The 24,367-nt window shown below is 39.8% G+C and overlaps 2 protein-coding genes across 7 annotated transcripts in view; one reads left to right on the top strand and one right to left on the bottom strand.

Moving 5' to 3' along the window:
- ube3d (ubiquitin protein ligase E3D) overlaps positions 1-14,104 on the bottom strand; it is a 21,726-nt gene extending 7,622 nt beyond the window's left edge. Inside the window, exons 1-10 of one of the 2 annotated variants that reach the window (XM_013912944.1) lie at positions 14,040-14,104; positions 12,822-12,978; positions 10,061-10,272; positions 9,459-9,549; positions 7,446-7,668; positions 6,988-7,060; positions 6,824-6,902; positions 5,721-5,829; positions 4,458-4,624; positions 1,075-1,213 (exon numbers count right to left, since the gene is read on the bottom strand). In XM_013912944.1, the coding sequence (XP_013768398.1) occupies positions 1,075-1,213; positions 4,458-4,624; positions 5,721-5,829; positions 6,824-6,902; positions 6,988-7,060; positions 7,446-7,668; positions 9,459-9,549; positions 10,061-10,272; positions 12,822-12,910 (1,182 nt within the window). In that variant the 5' untranslated portion in view covers positions 12,911-12,978; positions 14,040-14,104. Of the gene's footprint in view, positions 1-1,074; positions 1,214-4,457; positions 4,625-5,720; positions 5,830-6,823; positions 6,903-6,987; positions 7,061-7,445; positions 7,669-9,458; positions 9,550-10,060; positions 10,273-12,821; positions 13,123-14,039 lie in introns of those variants that run through there. The other variant, XM_013912943.1, reaches the window with a different exon arrangement.
- A 134-nt stretch (positions 14,105-14,238) lies between these two features.
- The window catches only part of dop1a (DOP1 leucine zipper like protein A), a 28,923-nt gene continuing 18,794 nt past the window's right edge, over positions 14,239-24,367 (top strand). For 2 of the 5 annotated variants that reach the window (XM_013912941.1, XM_013912938.1), the window contains exons 1-12: positions 14,239-14,487; positions 16,085-16,282; positions 16,456-16,637; positions 16,727-16,897; positions 19,011-19,200; positions 19,365-19,463; positions 19,876-19,975; positions 20,844-20,953; positions 21,695-21,809; positions 21,931-22,051; positions 22,516-22,635; positions 23,253-23,370. In XM_013912941.1, coding sequence (XP_013768395.1) covers positions 16,145-16,282; positions 16,456-16,637; positions 16,727-16,897; positions 19,011-19,200; positions 19,365-19,463; positions 19,876-19,975; positions 20,844-20,953; positions 21,695-21,809; positions 21,931-22,051; positions 22,516-22,635; positions 23,253-23,370 — 1,464 coding nt within the window. In that variant the 5' untranslated portion in view covers positions 14,239-14,487; positions 16,085-16,144. Of the gene's footprint in view, positions 14,488-14,663; positions 14,723-16,084; positions 16,283-16,455; positions 16,638-16,726; positions 16,898-19,010; positions 19,201-19,364; positions 19,464-19,875; positions 19,976-20,222; positions 20,358-20,843; positions 20,954-21,694; positions 21,810-21,930; positions 22,052-22,515; positions 22,636-23,252; positions 23,371-24,367 lie in introns of those variants that run through there. The other 3 variants (XM_013912940.1, XM_013912939.1, XM_013912942.1) reach the window with 3 other exon arrangements.

Below are 24,367 nucleotides of genomic sequence, written 5' to 3'. Positions count from 1 at the left end.
AGAACAGTTTAAAATTAATGTAATATAGTATTGGCCATACTATATGATGTATTGCTTGTCTTTGTTTAATAATACAGAAGACAAAGACCTTAAAAAATAATCGCATATCGCATCGCAATCGCAATATTGGGGCAAAAAAATCGCAATTAGATTATTTTCCATAATCGTTCAGCCCTATTCCTAATTATATCTTCATCAGTGCTTATACTCAGTTCTTCAGTTCTCCACTGGTTCTCCAAGTCACAAATCAGTTGGTCATTGATGACTTTGATGATTATTTCTTTAAACCTTACCTTATCTGGGTCTCATCTTAATTATCAGGCTGTGTTAGAAATAAATGGAATATAAAGACGTTCACTTTCTTAGGTACACCTGTTCAACTGCTAATGAAAATATTTATTCAGCCAATCAAAGCATTCTGGCATTGAGGCATATATGCTCATAGTCACAGTAATCTGCTCAAGCTCAAACCAAGCATCAGAATGAGATTTAGAATGTGGATTTTGAGGCTCAAATCTAGCCTTTGTAATTTTTAGCAGACTTGTTTAAGAGGTAGGAGTCCCAAACTTTCTGAGAAGTAAGTGGAGGATAATGGCACTAATTACCCCATCACTGTTTAAAGCCTCACAGAGAATAGACTTGTCAGCAAAGTTAACGCCTCCCGTTTTCTAGTCGCATGGCTTTCCTTGGCAACTCGGGCTAAATATACACATTTTGCACACTTACAGGTGTATAGGAGCTGAAATAAGGCTGACAAAAGAAAAGTCTTACATTTGACCCACATAATCCCTAAAGCGAGGCTGTTAACTGAAAGCTCTGAATCATGAAATTAATTAAGGCGGGATAAAAACACTGTCAAGCACTACTGAATAATGGAGAAACAAGGCGCTGTATGGAAAAAGGGGGAGCAGTAAGCAAGCGCTGTCAACTAAAACAAAGCCTGTGGTGCTGCTAATACAGCTTTTTACAAAAGGTAGAAAGCTAAAGGTACATGAAGTTCCCTCTCTCTTTGCTTATGTAATAAAGATAAGCAACCAATGAATATGGCTTTACAATACATGGTAAACGTCTCACCTCATAGGACCTCATGCAACGCATCGACGCGGGAAGTGTTGAGTTGCTGTCATCCATCACTTGCAGCAGCTCCTCACACACCTTTAGTGGCAGCACCACAGGATGTCCTATGACACTGACCTCCCAACTAGTTACAGTGCTGAAAACACAGAGAGAAGCAATGATTTATTGTGACCGCCTTAGCATTTTACGACCAAAATGAAGTCCAGAAAAGCTACCGTAAATCTCAAGTTGAAGTGGTCGTCCTGCCATTTTAATTGACTAGTTTTAAACTGTAAACTGATAACCACATATACAAACACATGGATTTATAACCTGTGTGAGCGCGTGTCGCTATACATGTCTGTGAGGCTGATGAAGTGTGTGTTCAAGACAAGGACAAAAAGAAAGGGGAAGGGCTGAAGAGAGAAGAGGAAGAGTGATTGAGAGAACCAAGATTGATGGTCTGTCAGCGTGAGGTGCTGATCCAGTTTGTTTGGGTGACATTTAGCCGTCTGTGCAGTTTTTGAAAGGGTAAAGTCTCCTCAAAGTTTTGGCAGTTGTACTTAAGATGAAAGACAGTCCAAAAAAAAAAAAGGCAACTGTGGCTGTACTGAACCCCAACCAGCCAACCTCATAACGCTTTGTAGGAGTTGATTAGACATTATGAACAAGTTGTGCATGTGTGTTTTTCATTAGACTCACTTTCCACATCTATTAGACCTCCTGTTTCTCTATTGTACCGGGACAGTGATGGTGCCTGCGACTTTCACTCAATTTATAATCAAATAACTGCCATTAGTGACAAGCCTAATCCACTTAGGCACTGGCTCACTGATTCTCTAGCCAATTATTGGCAGTTTTAACAACGCGTACTGCAACCACTGGCTGCACTCAACTGTAACCAGCTGTATCCTGAATAAGAGGGCCGTCATCCCGGGACTTCAGCTCCCCAGGCATAACATTTAATTTAAAAATGTCAGAGATGAGTGATGAAGGGTGAATGGTAAATTATGTGGGGGGGATGGAAGTGTGAGTCACACCGGCATTTAGCTTCGCTAAACTTCAAAAATTCAAATGGCAGAAATGGGTAAAATTCTAAAAAGCAGCCCACCAACGTGAAGCTTATTCTCTAAGAAGACGTGGAGGATTAAACACAGAACAATTGAAAAAGGAAAAAAGAAAAATAAAGACAGACCCAAACTGGCTGGGCTGATGTTGCCCAATAGGTGACTGCAGTCAAAAATAAAGCATGTTTAAAACTGTTCAGATACAGTTTCACTATGATAAATAGTAGTTTCACAACCAGAGGGTTGTGACATGTTTACTTTAAGAACAAAATATCTTGTTTAGCCTATTTCTTGGCAAGTTTGCCACAACAAAAAAGATCCTTTTTAAAATAATCTTTATTTGTGATGGGTTCCTGTAATATCTGGTATCTGCTGAAGCCATGTTACATAAACAACATGTCAATAAAAAAGGAGTACGTGTGTGACACAATGAAACGACTGGTGAAGCCTTGTCACTTTTGTTACCTTATTTTTTGTAATTAATATGGTGCACAAGCCACTTAATAAGCATAAAAATGAGAAACTGATGGATCAGCAGTAAGTGTCGAGGTTTCTTTGGCGCTATATAAATAAAACTGAATTGAATTGAAAATCGCCATGTCCTCAAATGGCCACTTGAGGCATCTGCCAAAAGTGAGTAAAAACTGTGAGTAATAACTATTTCCCCATCTGTGACAACTCTAAGCGAGGTAAACTGTCGTATTAATTACAGTTTCACTTGTGTTATATCCTAAATGTACAGAGTTTAGTGACATTAAGTGAAAAATGGCGGCAAATTTGCCGTGCTCACCACGCTAACATAGCTAAGCAGTATGATGGTCCCTCCCTGCCTGAATCTCCACATTTTTGGTTGTCTCAGAATGTAGGAATTCAACTCTTAGCTGATGTACCTACTGGTCTAGGAACCAGGATGAAGCCTCTCTAGCTCACAACTCTTTCTCTCGGATATGGACTTCCTGTCGGCATGTGTATGCTTACTGATATCACTGAAGAAACTTGCTTTCTTGTTTACTCCCCTCTTCTACCCTTTTCTCAGGATATGGTTAAGTTTTGCTTCAAAGAAATAAAGACAGCAGCAGTCAAAATGGAGGCTTCAAAATGGAAGTCTATAAATCACTGAGTGATGTCACAGTGGCAGTGTTGATCTTTTATTTACAGTCTATGATTGCTACCTATAATTAGGTCTTAAAGTTAAGCGCCATTTTAAGACTGTGAGTGAGTAAATATAAATTGTGCTGACAAAGCGTGAGCTCTCCAACATGACTGCAATGTTATGAAAGGGTGTATTTTTAACTGAAACCGTGATCTTTTCCTAAAACAAAACAATCAGGACGTTGTCTAGACTTAACCACACCACTCTTCTTGTGAAAGGTTAGCTGTGTTTGTGCCTCAGCCTCCAACACTTGCTTTGTTTTTCTTTTGTTTTTTTAAATAAAGTGAATCACTAATATTTCTATTGAGGAGTGCTTACATGGGCTGTTTGAGAGAGTGTCATTTATTTGTAGGAGTTATTGGGTAAACTCGAGGTGGACAAAGTACAGCACAATAAAGAAAGGAGCAGATTATTTTGAAAGTATGTCCTAGTCTCTCACTTCCCCTGAAGATGCATTCATAGCTTGTGTAAGAGGAATCAACTCTCTGTACCCATGCATCACTCAGCTTAACAGTACATTACAGTATTCCTCTTAATTCTTACTATGGCTGAGAAGACCAGCCTTATTTCTCCTTTGGGTTAGTGTTGTCTCTAATTATCGTTTCTCCATCATAACTTGTCAAAACGGATGAAACAACAAAACCTGTTCTGTTCTGCTTTCACTCTTCCCCGGCAGCGGGAATGAAAAAGGGAAGAAAGAGGAGGGTGGGGGGGGAAAAAACAAAACTGCTGAGCTCTGATTCTGTTGAAAATAATGAGGGTGGAAGGCTCTTCCAGTGGGGTGCTGCTGTACTGAGCATGGAGAACCACATGCAGCACATCCACCTACACTTCTCTAATGCATCACAGCAAGGCACACAGAGCCTCAATACAGTCAAAACAACATAACAACCCCTTATGCGTGCAACAAACATGCTGCTGACAACTTTGAGGCAGCTTTGATGGGAAGCTCATTCGCAGGATAACAGACAATTATATCCGAGCCGGGACCCTTAGAGCAACGTGTTCTATTAACACCTAGAGTCTGTTCACCAACAAAGTAGGCTTTCATCCCTCACAGTGAGCCAAGAGAGATGGTGATTGAGAAGGTGCGCAAGAGAGATGAAAGGATAAGATTAGGAGGAGGAAAACAAAGATTGAAGGGGAAAGGGGGGGGGGATATGTTAAGTGTCCTCTCTTACTCTCTCTGCTGGATGCCCGTGTCAGAGCAGGCTATGTAGAGGAGTTTCAGGGCTCTCGTAGCTCTGGGTGATGGACTGTGAAGAGCAGGGGAGCCGTTGGAGCTCTCAGTCCCGACACGTGTCTCCGGGACTGATGCTATGATGGAGTCGCTGTTCAAGAGCCAGAGCTGCAGGAGGAGCGGACAGGTCACTTAACACTTGAGACATATGGGTATATGTGATATGTGGGTGAGGAGTCACACATCACAAAGCAGAGAGATGATATACATTCATTAGTTTGATTTTCAGAAATAAAATGGTCTATTCTGGTACAGCTGATTTAACATGAAAGATGAAAATATTTCTTTATTCTGTAGGATAACACAGGTTTAAGTTCTATTCTCTAAGTTCAGTGTAAATCAAGGGTTACTACTGCAATATGATTCCTCATACTGATGTGTAATAATGGGAGAACAGAGGTGGAAACGTTGATTTTTCCAATCATTTTTTTCTCATTTGGAATATGCTCCTTTTCAGCCCAGTTTCACACAAGATTAATTATACTGTTACTGCCATCCCGAGTTTTACTGATGAGTTTTAATGTGCTGCTGTTTAATATCTGCCAAGAACACAACCAGAACACTGGAATAGTTTTTGGACATTTTTACTGTGAAAATGTTTCAACTCAAACATCAGGTAAAACTGAGAAAACAAAAACACAATTTTATGAATAAACCTGTTCACATGTCAGATACACATTTTCCACTGACATGATGCCTGATCTGGAACCAGCTGCACTCATTTCCACCAAACAAGACTTGGTGTCATGGAACTATTAGAAGCTATGACAAGAAATTTACTAGCATAAGGAGTCTGTCCGCCACGATTTTCTTACAATGGATTAGGAACAAAATGATAGCACAACAGATATTATTCCAAAAACTAGAAGAATATTACAAAGACAGAACAGTGCATTGTTGGAGAAGAGCAAAATGCATCCTTGGGCAAGACAATAAACTGATTATAGCACCTTACTACTCAACTTGAGTATTCTGTTTTCTACTATAATCCTCATTCACAAAAATAAATAAATAAATAACCCCAAAAACCTTATATAACCAAGCATTTTTATCTAAAATTTACTCCCTCACTCTGTTGGATGCACCGGGGGAATGCTACACACGACACAATCACAGTCAATCTTTTTCCGTTTCTTAAATAATAGAGTACTTGATTTGTATTTAGAAGTCATTTATTTTTCTGATTATGCTGGGTGGTTCTTACCAACAGGAAGGCTTTTCCATCGGGAGTCTGGACAGAGAAGTGGTAGGTGCTCAATGAGTTTGACAGCTCCAGCAACCTAACAGCTACCGTCCTCTCCACAAACAGAGATCTGTCCAAGAGAGACACGATGTTCATTCACTTTACATATTCTGTCCTGAAAAGGCATTCGATCGTGGTTGAGCACTCGCAGTAAAACAGATTGGAGCAAACACTATCTTAGGAGAAGATGATCCTGCCTGATCAAAGTTTACAAAAACAAACAAAAAAACAAAAATAAAATATGTCTGGTAAAAGTTGGTTTTTATGAGCCGGTTAATCAAATGATGAGGCCGTAGACGAGAAACGCTTATGTGCAGATTTTTGAATTATTCAGACTGGTGCAGTGGGAGATGTGGTTATTAAAGTGTTTAATTCAGACCTAGACTGCAATCATTTTTGAAGAAGCCTGAACACAGTGCTGATATGCCTCATTCACCCCCAAGATCCAGTAAAATCCAATCAGCGGTGTGTCAGATACTTGAGAAAAACATACAAATGGACCTGAACTGATTTATAGTCATCGTACTGATTTTATTGTGAAGGGCTAAAAATATCCAACAGCAGTCATAATGATGAAACTATAGAGAAAGTAAAGCCTGACTAGAGCTTGTGTGACTCGACCCCCCCACCAAATAACCTGAAATGAAAAAAAAAAAAAAAAAAAAGGGGGATTATTTTCTATAAAATAGTGTAATTTAAAAGCAACAGATGCCTTCTTGTCATCTGTGGAATATGAGGTTCCATTTGTGCCAAGAATTCACATCCACACTGCACTGCAAACATTTTTCATGCTTTAAACACTAGTTCAGTTTTATACAGCATGGGACAATAACAAAGACAGTGCCTTCAGGGTGGCAATTGCAATAACGTAGCCAAACAACGCACTGACACAAGATTCACAACAACTTGGATAAAATGAAAGGAAGCTCAGAAGTAAAGTTGCACTGGCATCAATAAATGTTCTGTCACGTGTTCAGTCGACATGTGCATGCGAACAGAATCTTTGGCACCGTCAGTCCCTCGTATGGATTTGAAAGGATAAAAAAAACAAAACAAAAACCTGCCTGTTCAGTGAAGCTTCTGGCTTTCTGTCTCCCACAGCAGGCTCCACCACCACCTGTGTGACGTACAGCTTCAGCGTTTCTGGAAGACACCACACGGGAGAGGGCTCGCACATGCTTGTTGAAATGCTGTTTATTTATAAAAACCTGCAACAATCGTCCCCTACCTGGTGCGACGGCCTCTCCGAGCACTGACGCACAGCTCGCACAGGAGATGAGGGCCAGTCTGCGGCAAGGTTTCTGTGCACACCATAGATAGAGACATCCAGAAACGGATCACCACAAAGCAGCCACCTATAACTCAGCAGTTTTAAAATTTAGTAGCTGCTATAGCTAGGTTGGAAGACAGAAAAGGATGTGACACAGAGAGAGAATTACAGCAGCCCGATTGTATTTCCTGCACTTTGTCTCTCAGCTTTAGTCATGCAGTTGTGCCTGTGTTGAGCGGGTTGTGTGGAGAATGACTAATGGATGAAGAGGGGGATCAATCTTCATCTGCACAGTCTGATTTTGCTTGGTCTAAGAAGAGAGTGTCTGGATGGATAGATGAATGGATGGAAAATCTACTGAAATCTTTTTGTACTAATTGCATAAACAGGAGCCATTTCTGTTGCACGTCCCTCACCTTTGGATCTTGGCTGTCCTCTGTGCCAACAGGACTCACTTCCTCAGTCAGAGTCTGCTCACAGCTGCCATCTCGGGCTAACAGCACAAAGGAATCGCCCATTAAACAATCTTCTGCTCGGGGTAACAGTTTCTTGTTAGCAAACGGGTCTGGGTGACAACACCAGTCATCCACGATGGCGTTCCAGTTACCATTAGGGAGAGGAAGAACTCGCTTAAACACTCTGAAAAAGAGGAAAATTAATAAGAAAAAAAAAAGCAATTACAGTGTTTATTGTTCAGCGATATTTAAACACGGTGCTAATTGGTTCTTGTCTTAGTGAGAGGTGTTATCTCTCAATAAGCACAGAGATCCCAGAGAGCTGGCGAAAAATCTAAATACAGAAGAGTATAATTAGCTAAAAAAAAAAAATGATGATAGGTCATCCAACTACATTTTTTTTTCCAGGAGTTTCTTAAATGTAGTCAATATCCTTCCTCAGAGCACAGGCACTTCCTGGTTGTAGCAGCATCTTCCAGTGGCAGCTCAAGGAATATGACAAAGACCTGAAAGAGCTGACCCAGGTTCCAAAGTCTCCAGATCCCACAGGGTGGCAAGAGGACAAGCTTGAGCCATGGAAATGGCTCAAAAGGAGGAAATATTTGGCCTTTAGTTGTAAAAAACTGGAACTACACCAGTTACTAACAATCAAACACTGGCTTTGGACTCTGCATATTATAATATTAATGTTGGTTTGGCCATATTTGGAAAGGGTGGCATGCCAAGTTAGCAGCTAAAGCATGCTAAACTGTAGGGGTTTAATGCACAAATAAATAACGGCTAATTAATAACAGACAAAAAAACAACAACATAAAAACACAATTTCACAAACCAAATTTAAGCCCAAACTTCTTGGGACAGCAAGTCATAATATTAGTCACATAATTCCAGCACAATGGTCCAAAAGGCACAAACATCACAATCACAGCAGAAAGATGCAGTTGAGTGACTCGAATTATGTGATGTGTAGTCTCGCGGAGAGCAATGTGCTCCACCTGTCACAGTAACCAGATGGCTTCATTTTGTAACTACAGAGTTTTCCAACTGGGGTAAATAAATGACAATGATTGTAAGCAACATTTACAGTAAATTAAGCACACATTACAGCTCATTGGATGAGTGGTGTTTACCTCGCCCTTTTCCTTTTTCCACTGTCCACTAACTTGTAACTTGCTGTTGGGTGCTGGAGTGGCAGGACCCAGAACTTTTGTTTTTCTGTTTGTTTGTTTGTTTTAATAAATAAAAACACCTGGCAACTGCAACTGGAAAAAGACTGAAGCCAGCAGAGACGCTATGCACCTTAAACACCTAAAGCTACAAGATACTACTCTTTATTTTATTCCAGCCCTGTTTTATTACACAGAAGTCTTTTATGTGGCAAGTCCAGCCATTAATACCTGAGAGCAGACATATAAAATAGAACATTTTGTTACAAAGCACAATGAGCCATAATGCTGTGGAAATTATAACTTTTCATTCTGCACTGAGTTCTTCCCCTGATGTTTCAACCTTTGCTGACATCTTGTTGCAAAAAAAGAGAAAAAAAGTATATATATGTTTTTGCCAACTTTTAGTGAGTTACAGCTGAGAAACATAGCCTGAGGGCAAGGGTCTCCATAATGCAGCTATTGCAATTTTCAGCATGTCACATTGCTGACCAGAGAAAGCTACAAGGCAATAAGAACAATACCGCTGTCCAGTCGAACCACCTCAAGGTAAGAAACACAATTGTGTTTTTAATGGCTAGCACAGACCTTTACGTCACACAGACTCTATAACTCTAACCCAGTCAAGCTGTCAGCTGTGCTCTCCGCAGAGGCTCCCATCCATCAATTTTTCCCCTCTCTCTCTCCGACTATCACTCCTACAGCTGGGTCACGCCATCAATAAAGAATCACTCCTCTTCCTACACAGGAGGGAGTAAATAAAAACCCATTTCCACCAGTGCCCTTCCTCGTCCCGTCTTCTCCTCACCTGTCCTCGAGCAGCCTTGTCATGCAGCCTTGGCAGTAGAAACAATAAGCCTTTTTTGCCCGGAGCATCTTCATCATGCTGGCAGAAGAATCTGTGGGAAGTGGGTGGGGAACGAAAGGCAAAAAACAAACAAACAAATGAGGCAGATTTGGTGAGAGGGTGGTAACCTTCTACGACTTGGCACAAAAATCGATGAAACACTGGGTGGTGAAGGTGGCTGGATAGAGAGCGGGCGATCAATCTGAGTTTGATTGGACTGTCACTGATGGGGCTTGGCTGTAAATTTCTGTTACAATGGCAAAAACAAACAGAACACCAAAAGATGGGAGTTTGGGGATACTATGAAACGGCTTTGGGGTTTGATTTAGATGAGTCCGTTCAACCACTTAACGGGAGCTTTCCTGGGCTGATGATTAGCTGCCTGTGCGCTGCTAAGGATCCTGAGAGGAAAATTTACACCTTCACTCTCTCAGATGACCAAGTGACTCAGCCCAATTAAATCAGAATAGACAGCAAGGCTCTAAATAGCTACCAAAAGACTTTGTTCTTGTCTTGGCACGTAGGAGCGCAGCTACTCAGAGGGAGGTCTCCCTGGGCATTACCTTCATCCGTGCTTCGTTCCACGCTGATGCGCAGTCTGAAATGAAGCTCTTCTCCACACGATTCTCCCGCAGGTGTCGGAATGCAGGATCCCTGCTCGAAGGTGACTCCTGCTGGCAGAGTCAGGTACAGCACCCCTCTGGGAGTGCGGATGTGGAGGGATGAATCTCCACTTGTTATGGCCACATCTGCAGGCGTCTGGGCCACATCTTTCCTGAAGAGCAGATGGTTTGTAAGTGTAAATAAACACAAACTGTTTGGACTCCTGTAGAGGTTTTAAGGTAAAGACCCTACAATAACAGACAGACAACAACATCAAACAACCTCCTTTGAGAAAGCACGTGGTGACAGTGGGAAGGAAAAACTCCTTTTTACCAAGAAACCTCTGAGAGAACCGGACTCAGGGAAAGGCGGCCATCTGCTGTGACTAATCACATCTATAGCCCATATTACCATAATTAGTTAGCAACTTTGAAAGATTCATTTTCCAAGTAAAAATGATAAATATTTGGGATTTGGGGCTGTTGATAATATAACAGGCTTTCTTCACTTATTCTGACATTTTTAAAAGTCAAAGTAATCAAAACAATACTTTCATTAAGTCATGTACTATAATACATTTTCCTTGTATTTATGGTCACCGCATACCGCAACAAAAAGAAAAAAAATAATTCTGGTGATCTTTCTTCAGGAGGGAGGCCAAATCATCTTTTGGAGCACCATTTGTCTTTTTTTTTGAATGAAAGAAAAACTCCAAAGGCTGACTCCTTTTGTACTTTCTGTTCTTGTCACATAATGTGTACATAAAACAACCCATAAACTTCACACAATCCAGCATAAATTAATCTTTTTCCCTTGTTCAAAACATATGGACTCAGAATTAGCCTCACTCAGTGAGAAATGAGCGAGCCTTTGTTGCACAACAGAAATCAGGTACGTTAAATGATGAGAACTATATATGAAGTGGCACAGTTAGGAGCTATTACTATGAACACTACTGCAGTAATAAACACTAATAAAAACAGTTCAAAGTCAAAAGCCTGAGCATTTCCTGAGTCACATGGATATACAACCATTTTATGGACTTTTTTTCTTTAGAGGCAAACACTGGAGAGAGGGTAGCTCTGCTGTTACTGATCACAGGTCTGTACAGTGCTACATAATGTAATTATATGTAAAACCACACAATTGAACAGCCTGTCAACCATTATTTGAATACTATGAAAGACAGCAAAGGACTAGGGCTCTTGTTGCTGAATTTCAAATCTCATTAGCCCCATCTAGTGGCTTTTGTAGTATATACTCAGGTATATACCACCTCAAGGTAAGAAACACCACTTCTTAATACTCACCTCTTTTCACTGGCCATAGTATGACAGTTGGTTTTAATTTTTAATTATTTTATTGTAATTTTTTTTTATTTGCTTTTTCTGTGTTTTAAGCAGCATATAATTTTATTGTTTGATTTATGAATAATAATAATAATAATATTATTATTTTTTTTTTTTTTTTTTAATTCTATTCTGTGTGTATAACACCAGTGGTGGAATTTGACGCTATCACTCATTAAATATAATATATTAAAACTTCAGTGTATTTGTGCTTTAAGTATTTCTATATTACACTGTCATCTATTTGTACTCCACAGTAACTTTAAATGTTATACTTGTTACCCTGAATCGCTAATCTGAAAGCTTTAGTATATACATATGGCAGCACAGTGGTACACTGTTGCCTCACAGGATCGAACCTCCTGGTTGGCTGGGGCATCTGTGTACAGGTTGCATGTTATCTCACTCCCTATGTTGGCTCTATCAAGGCACTCTGGCTTTTTCCATTAGTCCAAAAACATGCTACTTAGGTTAACTGTCTGCTACACCCTGGACACTCCTGTCCAGGTGTACCCTGCCTCTCGTGCTAGGACTGCTCAGACGGACTCCAGTGTCTGTACAACTCTAGGCCAGACAAACAGCTAAGAGAATGGAAGAAATGATCATGGATTATTCTAGATAACACTACCCAACATTAAACTCATTCAGCCCATCTAACTAAAACATTAATGGATGAAGGATTATGATTCAATAATACATAAAACTTAAAAAAAAGGCTATTATCCATTGTGAATGCTTCCACTTTAGTAATTTAACTATATTTTGATACTAAAATGTTTGCAGTTTTACTTAAATAAGATTATGAATTAGAGAACTATAGAAAACTGCAATAGAGTACCTTCTATAGAAGGTATAATAGAGTACCTTCTATAGAATAGAGTACCTTCTATAGAAGGTACTTCTATAGAAGGTAATGTAACTGTAATATAACACACGGATTTGTTACAGCACTTTTTCAGTTTCACTGGTTATTCAAAGTGTTAGACTTCAAGCCACATTTCTAACCACGCATTCATAGGGTTTTAGTCTAGACAACAACAATAAAGTTAATTCATTTTCAAAACACTATCTTACACGGGTGAGTTACTTTAAGCACTTACTTTAAAACGGCGTTTCACAGTACAATTTGCTACTTTCTACGATCATTTCTTTTAAAGTTCTTGTTCTTTGTATTAATTTCAAATTCAAACATTAGTAAACGTTAGCGTATCTCGCTGAAACACTGAATTACATTTAGCCTGCCTGCTCTCGGTGCTATGGTGAAGCTGTAGCATCACCTAAGTTAGCTAATGTTAGCTAGGCTTGCTTGTACTTGCCAAAGAAACATGCATTTCTGACTACTTGGTACTTACGATATCTGCTACATACTTACCCCACAATAAGCAGTCCACTCTGAAGCCTTCTCCTCAGCTCCAAGAAGACTCCAACTCCATGTGTCTTGGCTGGCACCTCGTTTGCCATTCGCTTTGTTTAGGAGGAATCCAGAAGAGATGACACGCTTATCAAAACACGAGCGTGGCTGGGTGACGCTAATCAGAAACACAGAATCCAAAGCAGAGTAAACACAAAACCCTATCTGCCTGATGTACCAAACTGAATGTACAGGGTTTTATGTTTGTCCGCGGCGTGACGGCACCACGAGTACGTAAGACCAAGAGCAATAGAGTGACAAGGCAGGAACAGCATCCTGTAAAGATTTCAAAATAAAGGTTAAGCGTTTTTAAAACACTACACCTTTTTTCGTGTAGTCTTTGGGTTTTAGGGTAAATTATCAGCTGTATGATTAGGAGATGATGTTTAAAGATTCTGTCTAATTCTTTTTATTTTTCGGCAGCCACAGTAGATCATCTGCCTCCATCTCACCCTAGTCCTCTCACTACATTCATGAACCTCCTCTGAGGTCTTCCCCCTTTCTTCCTGCCTAGACGTTCCATCTTCAGCAGCCTTTGCGCAGTATACTTACTATGTATGTTTCTGTTCTGCGTCCTGTTCTGTTTGTATATATGCTTTTATTCTGCTGCTGTTACAACCAAATTTCCCCTTGTGGGACAATTAAAGGATTATTCTATTCTATTCTATTACCCCAAACTGTACTCATTTCTAATCTTGTCCATCCACTCTCCCAAGGAAAATCCTAGTATTTTCAGCTTTAGTGCCTCCAGCTCTGTCACAAATCACCTCTGACACTCACCTGAACCCACTCTACCCTGCCTGTACTCTTCTTCACCAAACTTTGTATTTCATTTTATTGAAATGAAACTTTTATTATTTCTATTTTTATTTATTTTACATTTCTTATCTTTCTATTCACACAACACTGCCACTGCCCAATTCATTGTATCAATATGAATTAATGAGCAAAATCTAAATTTGGAGACGTGGTATAGTGTGAATTATGAATATTTTCCCTCCATTTTTAAACTTGCACTAGTGGAAATGTTTGTGTACAGTTATTAGAGGGAGAAAATGTGCTCTAAGGAGCTATTTGGAAGTCAACGTAAATTGTGTGTACTCTACATGCACAAATGCCATATACTTTGTTCAAATGATACAATACTAAGCTTTTAATTTGAAAACAAAGCTTGCATACTTCCTGGATTTTTCGTCGTGACGGCTGGTGACTCCACAGAGCCGAGAGGCGGAAGATGTCCATGCGGAAGACCAGTTGGACGCCCTGGGTTGGACGTACAGCTAATCTGCAGTGCAGTCTGGGAACTGTCAGTCGTTTAGCTTTGTATTTGTGGCTCTGGGAGCTCACCGATGCGCTCGCCGCTGTTATATTCGCACAGCAACCCTAAGAGAAAAAAAAAGAATATGTAGAATATAATTACCTATTGTCTGCTTCCAAAGCCATCTTGTCAACGGGTCCGATTTGTTGTTCGCATGAACGGCTGATACAGTAGCCGGGCCCATCATTTAAAACAACCTGCTACCAACATTAGCTAGCTTTCGACTCATTATTGATGCTGTCAGCTGGTTTTTCCTCGTTTAACGGGATACATGAATGAATGACAGTCGTTTGTCAGTGCCCTACAAAGGTAAGCTTCTTATGTGTTCTTCAATTTCAACGTTATAAAGTGTCACACGACGGCTGAAATAACCTCACCTGGCTAATGACGTTGTGGCTGCTAGCAGGAATGTTACTGTAACAGGCAGTAACGGTACTGGGGTTAGTTGTAATGTTTCGGGAATATTCCGTGTGTAAAAGGGTAGTTATTCAGGTAGCATTACGTTGTCATACTTTGGTAGCAGCAACCATCGCACAGGAGAGAGGTACTGCTCCACTGTGGGGGTGTTGTTGTTGTTTTCATTGCTGAAAGCTGTACTGAAGTCTGAGAGCACAACTGCCAGGTTTCAGAGCTAGCTCCTTATCGTAACTTTACATTTCCCTGAAATTTAAACTACACAGCCACCTCAGCCCAAGTGAAAGTCTGCTTCTCCTAGGTGGAGAAAAACGGCTATACTTGGTTCGGTTTTTTACGGAGGGCATTTTGACGTGACGTCAGAAGAAACACAGGTGTGATTAATAACATTAATTAGTAATGACCGCATTGTGGAGGAAGGCTCACCGATACGCCTATATTGCTACTTGTGTCACGTTCCCTCCTCTAACAAGACAAGAGGGCCTGGTCTAGAAAAAGTCTGTGGCTTTAAACCCACTATAGATGTAAATAAACAAGTGCAGTTAGCCATATAGTACACATGTAATATGTGACTTGTCTAACATCAGTTTCTCCCACTGATTCCACTTGTCACTTTTAGCTGCTACACTACAAATTTCAGAGGAAAAAACACAGGATGTCACTCAGAAGATGAGTGTTATTGCGCAGGTATTGGCATATTGCAGTTTTATTAGTGTATACAGCTTTGTCAGCATATGTATAAATGTGTATACTGACGACATTGTTTTTTTACATTTTTCCAAACTATTCAGGTTAGTTATATGATGAATGTGTGCGTCAGATGCATTCATATCCAAATTTAAGTAGAGTGTGATCAGCAGCTTTGGTGTATTCTAAGAAAGAGGGGATGCGCTTATTAATGTTGCGATGCATTTTGAATGTTATTAGGGTTTTTAGGAATTTTTATGTATAAAATGCCATATAAAGAGAAGGGAATTTTCCCCAGTCTAACAGTATTTATGGATTTAATGGTGGTTTGTCAGCCTGTATAGTGCTTTGTAACACAGGGAGCAGACCTGACAGCTGCTTGTGTGTAAACAAAAGGCCATTTCACGGTTAGGCCGTTACTCATAAATTTCTAGTCAGACTCATCCCTCTCCTGTTAACCAGCCTCAGGAATCTGCTTATTGGAACCCCATTCCTTTTAGACAATAGGATTTCTTGAACTATTGCCTTGTAGGACTCACAGCAGCAGCGTCATCTCCTTCTCTAAACTCTGCAGATGTTTGTGGGAAGGTCACCGTGTCTGCTGCCGTGTTTCATTCCTAAGAGTAAATACGATAATGGCTACTCATGTCAGACTGATTCGATAAAATGGCTCCAGCTCCACTCTGGAGCTATCTGAACATTTAATTGATACTGCAGGCTCAGGCTTCTTGTTTCATGATAAGGCACGCAGAGGATAACACTTTGGCTTAATATCACCATTCGTGTTGTCTTTCTTTTATTGCAGGTGTGATGTACATATGTGTGGCTGGTGTTTTACATTAGCATAACATTACCATCCAGGAGAATGAATGCAGAGGAACTGGAGCTGCTCGGTGACTCCAAGTACAGGAATTATGGCGCAGCAGTGGACAAGGCCCTCAAGAACTTTGAGTACTCCAGTGAGTGGGCAGACCTCATCTCTGCACTGGGCAAACTCAATAAGGTAAGAGTTCTATAGGCTCAGCTTCTTGTAAAGATTGCTTTGTTGCCTAACTGCATCTGTATAAGTAACAGTAATGCAGACAGGTCTGTACAATGGCCTTAGTTTCACTTGTTTTGGTTCTATGATTTGTACGGAAAAGCCTTCCAGCTGTCAGTTTTCAAATCCTGTCTCAGGTTCTGCAGAATAATGCAAAATACCAAGTGGTTCCTAAGAAGCTGACAATAGGCAAACGGTTGGCCCAATGCCTCCACCCTGCCCTACCTAGCGGGGTCCACCGCAAGGCCTTGGAGACCTATGAAGTCATCTTCAAGATCATAGGACCTAAGAGGCTGGCCAAAGACCTTTTTCTTTATAGGTAATACTGCACTGTCAGATCTCAAAAAGCAAGATAGTCACAAGGTTTTTAGGTGGGTAGCAATAAACATCTGCCGTTTCCCTCCACAGTGCTGGGCTTTTCCCTTTACTTTCCAATGCTGCTATGTCAGTGAAGCCTGTTCTACTGGGGCTGTATGAGACCTACTACCTGCCCCTGGGAAAGACCCTGAAGCCAGGCCTGCAGGGACTATTGACTGGGGTCCTACCTGGTCTGGAGGAGGGCTCTGAGTACTATGACAGGTGAGAATAGGAACACAAAAAGTAACACTTGGAATGATGGTGACGTGCACAGTAGCCCTTAACTAAACCATGAAATAACTGCCAGAAATCTTTAATTTTTTGATAATGGAGTGTTTGTTGAACCTTTTAGACAAACTATATGAAAATATGTTACATTTCAATCTGCATATACAGTATATGAGTTTTAATTTGTGTAACATTTGCTACACAAGGCATATTTTTGCAATTTAGTCATTAAAATGTGTCATGCAAATTATGTCATTTTTTTAGGGTACAAAAAAGTCACGCTGATGCTATAGAAGTCTCAAAAACTCTCAAAAGCACACATATCAAATACGATAGAGTGGGCTTTAAAGAGTTAAATTGCTGTGATAGCCCATTACAAGAATGCATTTTATTGCCTAATGTGGAAAGGAAGTGATAATAGATCATATGAATGATAAATGAGGTATGTGAGTCATTGCAACATCACTATTACTAACAGAGGATAGCCTGAGACTTAGTGTGGACTTTAGACCGATGTATTTTCATGTCTCATAATGATCACTGAAACAGTCTAAGATTGTCCTGAAAACTGAAAGTAGGCATCTATTCTTTTCATTTGTTCAATCAAATCAAAAGACTATCTTAGCATTTATTGGCAAATGATAGGCCAGGTATTCAGAAATGTATTCATCCTGTGCAAAGTAAACCCTAGGGGGCGCTCCAGTTCCAGTTAAACTATGATGGTACTACTGGCCTACAGTATATATAGTAGACTTTCAGCATGCTCTAGTAGGTGTTTCCAATGCAAATGGTGGTGCCATTTTGTTACATTGTCTCAGTTAGTAATACCGTATGGAATTAATATTTGTGAATACAAATGTGCCTATTTATGGCATATCTGAATGTTGGCTGTCTTTTCAGCCTGTAATTGTATAGTAATTGTATATACATTATCATTATGATTCCTTTCTGAACAGATTTTGCTTCTGTCAAATTACTTTTAAAAGGAGGTTGTTTTATGTATTTATTTTTGTTGTTGTTTCAGTATTTTCTTTCTCATGTTGCATTATAACCTAAGAACTAACTTATGTCTTATAAACCTTGTGTGCAAGGTTATTATAGTTAAATTATATTTTACCTAAAATTAAACAAAAAAATTATTTTTTTAAATGTTTTGGTTACCTGAAATAAAATAAAATAAAAAAGCTTTCAAAATAAACAAAATTTACTTTAACATATCTTCATTCTTTGTTATTATGGTTAAATCTGTGAAAACAGATTTTACAGATTTATCAGTAGGCTATGGTGGATATATTTATGCATATAATAAAAAAAGCAAAAAATAAGATATGCATCTTAATGTGGCTCTTACAATTCATATTTGTCTACATGATTATAAATTATTTCCACAGTGTTGTGTTGGCACTTTAATATTTATTCAGAACTTCATGTATCTTGCCCCTGATACATACCAGCTATTTTAGAATAATTAAAAAGACTAAAATCTAACAATGAGACTGTTTTCAGCTACTCTAAGAGTACTTAACAATGTAATAACAATGAAAGCTAAACTGAACGATGCAAGCCGTAACATTTGAAACTAACTGAAACAAAACTGAAGTGAAACACAAACATACTGCCTTCTTGTTAGTTCAGTAGACGTTACACCACTATTGGGCCGTGTTATCTGCTGTGTCTCAGTGAATGCTCTCTTCAGAGAAGACTCGGTAATGACTAATAAATTATGATGGTTTGTTATTTAACTTGGATTGTTTCTCAGTTAAATCTTGTTGGAAAAATAGCAATAACATTATCAATACTACTAATTATATAGTTGCATTAGTAATACATATATCTTATTTCTTGATTGGCAATATGATAATTAAGGTGTAGTGTGAGAATGTGAACACTTGCTTTCTGGAGTTCTCAGATTCCTGGTTGTGGTGGATCTCATATAAACCCCCTTTACTTTGGGATTTTTAGACGCTCATGTAGACAAAGACTTTTACTTCTTAGTACCAGCTGTGCATTGTGGACTGCATCATTTCTAGCGCCAGGCCAGTTAGAGGTAAAGGTTGGTGTGTGCTTACTAAGGCTGGTCCCTGTGACCCGTCTGTGCTTCCTGTAGAACCAACACCCTGTTGGAAAAGGTGGCTGCAGCCGTGGAACAGTCGGCTTTCTACAGTGCCTTGTGGGGCAGCATCCTGACCAGCCCCTCTGTGCGTCTCCCCGGGGTATCCTTTGTACTTCTGCACCTCAACCGTAAGCTCTCCATGGAGGACCAGCTTTATGTCATGGGTAGTGACATCGAGCTCATGGTACGTGGCAGATAATTCCTCATGACAGCATTGCATGTTTTGCATGTTCTTCAATTAAAAATATAGGTCTTGACACTTTCAGTGAGAGCACTAGTTAAAAAAATGCACTACAGCTTAGAGTGGATTGGACTGGCTGGATAATATTCTGTTTCTGTTCTTGTCAGGTGGAGGCAGTCAGTACGTCAGTCCAGGACTCCAGTGTTTTAGTACAGAGGAGCACTCTGGACCTGATCCTCTTCTGCTTCCCCTTTCATATGAGCCAGGTAGGGGAAGTAGCGTGGTCTGTGCAGTATGATAACAGTGTTTCCCTGAGTCTGCTTTAGACTGAAGTATCTATGGACTTCTCATAATAAGATATCCGTTGTAACATTAGTATTATTGTTCTTGTTTTTTGTTGTTTCAAATCTAAAGGTGTTTCTTTGGGTCTTTCTGTGCATCTGCACATGCATGCGTGTGCGTGTGTGTGTATCTGATCACAAGGAGGCTGTTTAGGCAGCTAGCTTGGTGACTGTTGCTGGCTGCTTGTTAAATTCTTCACCTCAAAAACATTTCTGGATCTGGCAGGGCTAGGATGGCCTTGATTGTCTTTGTGTTTGTGTGTAAAACCATATAATCTGTGCAAAAAGGACAAATACACAATGACAAATATTGTGGTCTGTTGTGTGTTGTGTTCAGGCAACTCGCCCTGACATGATCCGGATCCTGTCAGCAGCTTTGCATGTGGTTTTGAGAAGAGACATGTCCCTCAACCGCAGACTCTACGCCTGGCTCCTGGGTGCGAAATCCATGCTCAGACACAGTACTGACACTCGGATGCATCACTGTTTGTACTCATCATGTCAGTTGTGGAATATTGTAGAAATAAGGGGATATTTTCCAGATTTTCCTGTATTTGTCAAAGTGCATGGTTCTTAAGAATTGGTTACTTTTACTCTTACTATTTACTCTTAGCCTTAAATCCACTTTCATGTAAATACAAGAGGACTAACAGGCAAGTTTCACAGACCGTGGCAGGAATCCTGAGACACAAAGCTTTAAACACACTCTCCTTCTGTGTGCACACTGTTTTTAACAAAATACATTAAGCTTGTATCTGCTTTGGCTGTTGTCTTACTTTATTTTTTCTTGTTTGCAACTTACTGCGGGCAAACACACTGGTAAGTATCAGCATGATTAAAAGGCGACACTAAGTGAATCTGCCCACTCTTTTTAAGTAAAGCACTGTGCAAGCTTACAATGTTAAATGCATTAAATACAAACATTTCTGAATGACAGAAATGATGAAGGAACAAATCAGGCTGAGTCTTATGTTGAGGTAAACAGGAGAGTGTGATTAGTATTCAGTCAGCAGCACCTATGTTGTTTTGGTTTTATTATTCAGTCATTTTGGAGATTGACCCAGTCTAATCTAGTCACACTTAGTAAATCTTGATCTGCATTTGAGGCTGAAATATTACTAATGCTTGAGCAGCCACTAACTGTAAAAGAAGCTATAAAACACACAGGTTTATCTCAGCGAGAGACTCAACCTCTATTTGTTCCTCTTTTAACAAAGGGTTTACACCTTTTCCTGTGCTTGAGTGTTATAGAATTTTTTTCTGAATGTTAATGTGAATCTAAGTATACGACTTTTTTCTTTAAAGGCTTTGACAACAATGGGGTGATAATAGGCCCCCGTAGCACTCGACAGAGCAACCCGGAGGAGCACGCTAGCCACTACTTCAACACCTTCTCTAAGGACATGCTGGTCCAGGTGAGCTTTCAGGCTGACTGCATAATCAGGTCACCAATGGAAAAATTGTTTTTTGTGTAAAACTGATTTTCGAAATATTCCCCAAACAATGTCTCTTGAGACTAGACATGTCTGCAGTATGGTGGGGGGAAAATCTTTTGTTGTTGTTTTTTGTGTGCTACACAGTTTTTTCAACCCCCTTTATCCTTATCCCACACCTCTCCCTAGCTGTGCAGATACTGTATGTCCTGCTACTATTCCCAGCAGCCAGCACTTTGAAGACAGCTCAGTTCTTGTGTAATCTGCCCTGCCATGCTAAAAACAACTCAGTGATGTGCTCTGGTATTCACAGTGGGCACAGAGAGCAGCCAGCAGCAGTTTTATTTTTACATTTTATTTAATTTTTTTAACTTATTTTTTTGTCTCTTTTATTTATTTATATACATATATATATATATATATTTCCTCCTTCGCCATCTGCTCAGATAGTTAATCAGAGTTCCCTCCGTAGGGATACGGTCAGTACTACAGGGACCGTCTGTTCCACGGCTTTGCCAGTGATGTGGCAGACGAAGCGTGAAACACACACGTCACATACAGAAAGAGAAAAAAATGAGAGGGCGACACTGTGAAGACAAAATTGGTTCTGACAAACATAATGGAAAAAAAACAAATATGAAAATCAAATGAATATAAATTATATTTTATGATTCTTGCAGTAATAAAGTGTGTGTGTGTGGATGCGTGGGGTTATTTTTTCAGGCAATGGTGGGGATTTTGCAGGGTAAGGCTCGAGGCGGAGAGGAGGAGAGCATCCTCATGCATGACCTCAAGCCATTTCGCATCCTGATCAGTCTACTGGACAAACCAGAGCTTGGTAACCAGTTTATTAGTGTTGAGATAATAGAAGTCTAATTAGTGTCCTATATGCACTATGTGTTATATAAATAGTCTGATTTTTGAATGTGTCCACACACTCTGCTTGTGTGTCATCCAAGGGCCTGCTATCCTGGAAGACGTTCTGATCGAGGTGTTTCGAACTTTGCACACACAGTGCAGAACAGAGCTGGACCTCCAAAACCAGAGTCCCTTCAGCAAAGATCACACACACCTCAGCAGGTCTGTCTGATCCACTACTCGACCTTCTTTACTGTTGAGACATGAGGGATGATAAATAAAGCCTCATTTATTTGTCAGCTCATTTAACAGTGACGGTGGACTCTGGTATAGTGAAATATGGACTTACAATATAAAGCTTACGCAGCAAAAGTAGTACATTAAATACATAAATCACTTTAAACCATCCAGTTAGATACATTAGGTCAGACTGTTAATGGCAAGACAGTGACAGGAGCACATTAGTTAACTTTGGCTGAAAGGACTTTTGTCAGTGAGATCCCCTCTGTGAGTATACGGTATTTTTTTTTTCCAAGCTGGACAATGAATGACAAATAGAATTTACTACAGAGCATACTGGACCTTTTATTGAATATTCTTATTTGCGGAGTTAATACATTTACTCTAACACTGGCATGCTGTATTGTGCTGGAGCTGCATGATGCTAATTTTGACTTCTTTCTCAGTAAACTGCGGGAGAACAAGAAGACGGCAGAGCTGATTAAAACAGCCAATTTGCTGTTTAATTCGTTTGAGCCGTACTACATGTGGGACTACATTGCTCACTGGTTTGAGGAGTGCTGCAGGTTTGTATATTAAGATAAATGTTGACATACAAAATACAATTAAGGCAATTGAGGCACATCTTGCTGATATCAAAAAGTGTAAATCTGTTAAAAACTAAATTTGCTGTCTTGCTTTTGATGCTTCATTCTTGTTTGGTTTTCATTGTGGTGGTAAAGCTCTCTTCAGCCAGTAGTGGGAGCTAATTCAGTTCATAACAGCTGTTGTTTCAAGGTGCTTAATGCTGGAGGATGTGCAGTATTAGATTTAAAAAAACATTTTTTTTGGGGGGGGGGAGAGAGGGAGTAAGCGCCCATAGCAGCATAACTAAGAGATGGTTCGGGGTCACCTACTCTCCATTCCTAACTATATGCTTTATCAAAAAGCTGGATTTCACAGGGAGCCAACAAAAAAAAGACTATCTCTCTTTCTCATCCTCATTAGTACTCTCACTGTGACATTTTGGATCAGCACGAGTCTTTTTCAGGGTGTTTTATTAACTGAAACTAAAGGAATTACAGTCCAGTCTAAAAGTGACAAATGCTTTCTTAGTTTTTCAGCTTCACTCAGAGACAGGATGTTTCTCATTTTAGCAAAAAAATGTTCCTAACATTTAAGTAGATATGTTTCCCTGTTGCAGGCGGACAGTGAACAGCAGTGCAACTGCAACACGGCATGTTGCAAGTGCAGATCCTCCTGAGCTCTTATTGGTTGAGTTCTGTCAGCTGGTAGATTTTCTGCTGGATATTGTTTCCCTGGTGAGTCTTTGTTTGTTTGTTTGTTTGTTTGTTTCTTTCTTTCTTTCTTTCTTTCTTTCTTTCTTTCTTTCTTTCTTTCTTCACTCATTTCTAAGCATTTTCATGCTTTCTTATCAATTGTATTATTTTCTGTGTGCTACTTTGTCATTTACAGATTTATTTATTTAACACTACAAAACTTCAGTGATCTGAGGTTTTGTAGTCCGTACCAATATCATTGAAATTAAATGAGTGTTGACACCACATACAATTTCAAGGTTTTAATTGAAACAAATTTGTTAGTGACTTTGCTCTCTTAACGTTAGGAGCAGCACCCAGCTCATATTTGGAGCCGACTCTGATAGATGGCAGAAACATTGCAGTTTGAAGTGTGTCTTCCTTTTGTATAGAGTGTTCCTATTATTGCAGGTAGCAGCAGACGTGTAGCTGTACATGCATTTCTACATGTTATTTTCATTGTCCAGTATCTCCATTGTCTGCTTCATACTACAGCAGTGTTAGGTTCCTTTGACGCCCTGTGCTCTTTCTTTTATTACCGTACCTTCATGTTTTAGTTTCTGTCTTTAATAGGTGTTGCATCTCTAGCACAACCTGTCGTCTCTCTCCTACAGTACTTTGTCACCCTGCTGGGCTTTGAGTCTCAGTCTCTCTCTCTTGGCTCACATACTTTCTTTTTATCCAGTATGTCCCCTACAAGTACTTTCGCCATTAACAATTCTGCACCCATGTTGTCAGATTTGTCCTTCAGATCTGTTTCTGTAACATCCAGTCTGTGGGATGTTACGGCCACCACTCGGGTGTGTGCCTTCCTCCTGTCTGTTCTGTGTGTTTGTGTGCCATCACTGCACAGGTTCAAAAAGCCTGTGTGTTTCATTTTCCTGCCAAAACTATTGTTTGCATCTTTGTAAAATTATGCTTGTCTAGACTGAATTTCCAATCTGAATGGTTTGGAAATCCCACACTCTTTTATTACCCTGTTTAAAAGCTTGTGTGTGTG

Source organism: Pundamilia nyererei, unplaced genomic scaffold (genome assembly GCF_000239375.1).
Source record: "Pundamilia nyererei isolate P.nyererei 1_Seehausen unplaced genomic scaffold, PunNye1.0 scaffold00109, whole genome shotgun sequence".
Classification (NCBI taxonomy): domain Eukaryota; kingdom Metazoa; phylum Chordata; class Actinopteri; order Cichliformes; family Cichlidae; genus Pundamilia; species Pundamilia nyererei.
Note: the sequence above shows the minus strand (reverse complement) of the source record. Positions and strands in the feature narration are given on the sequence as shown.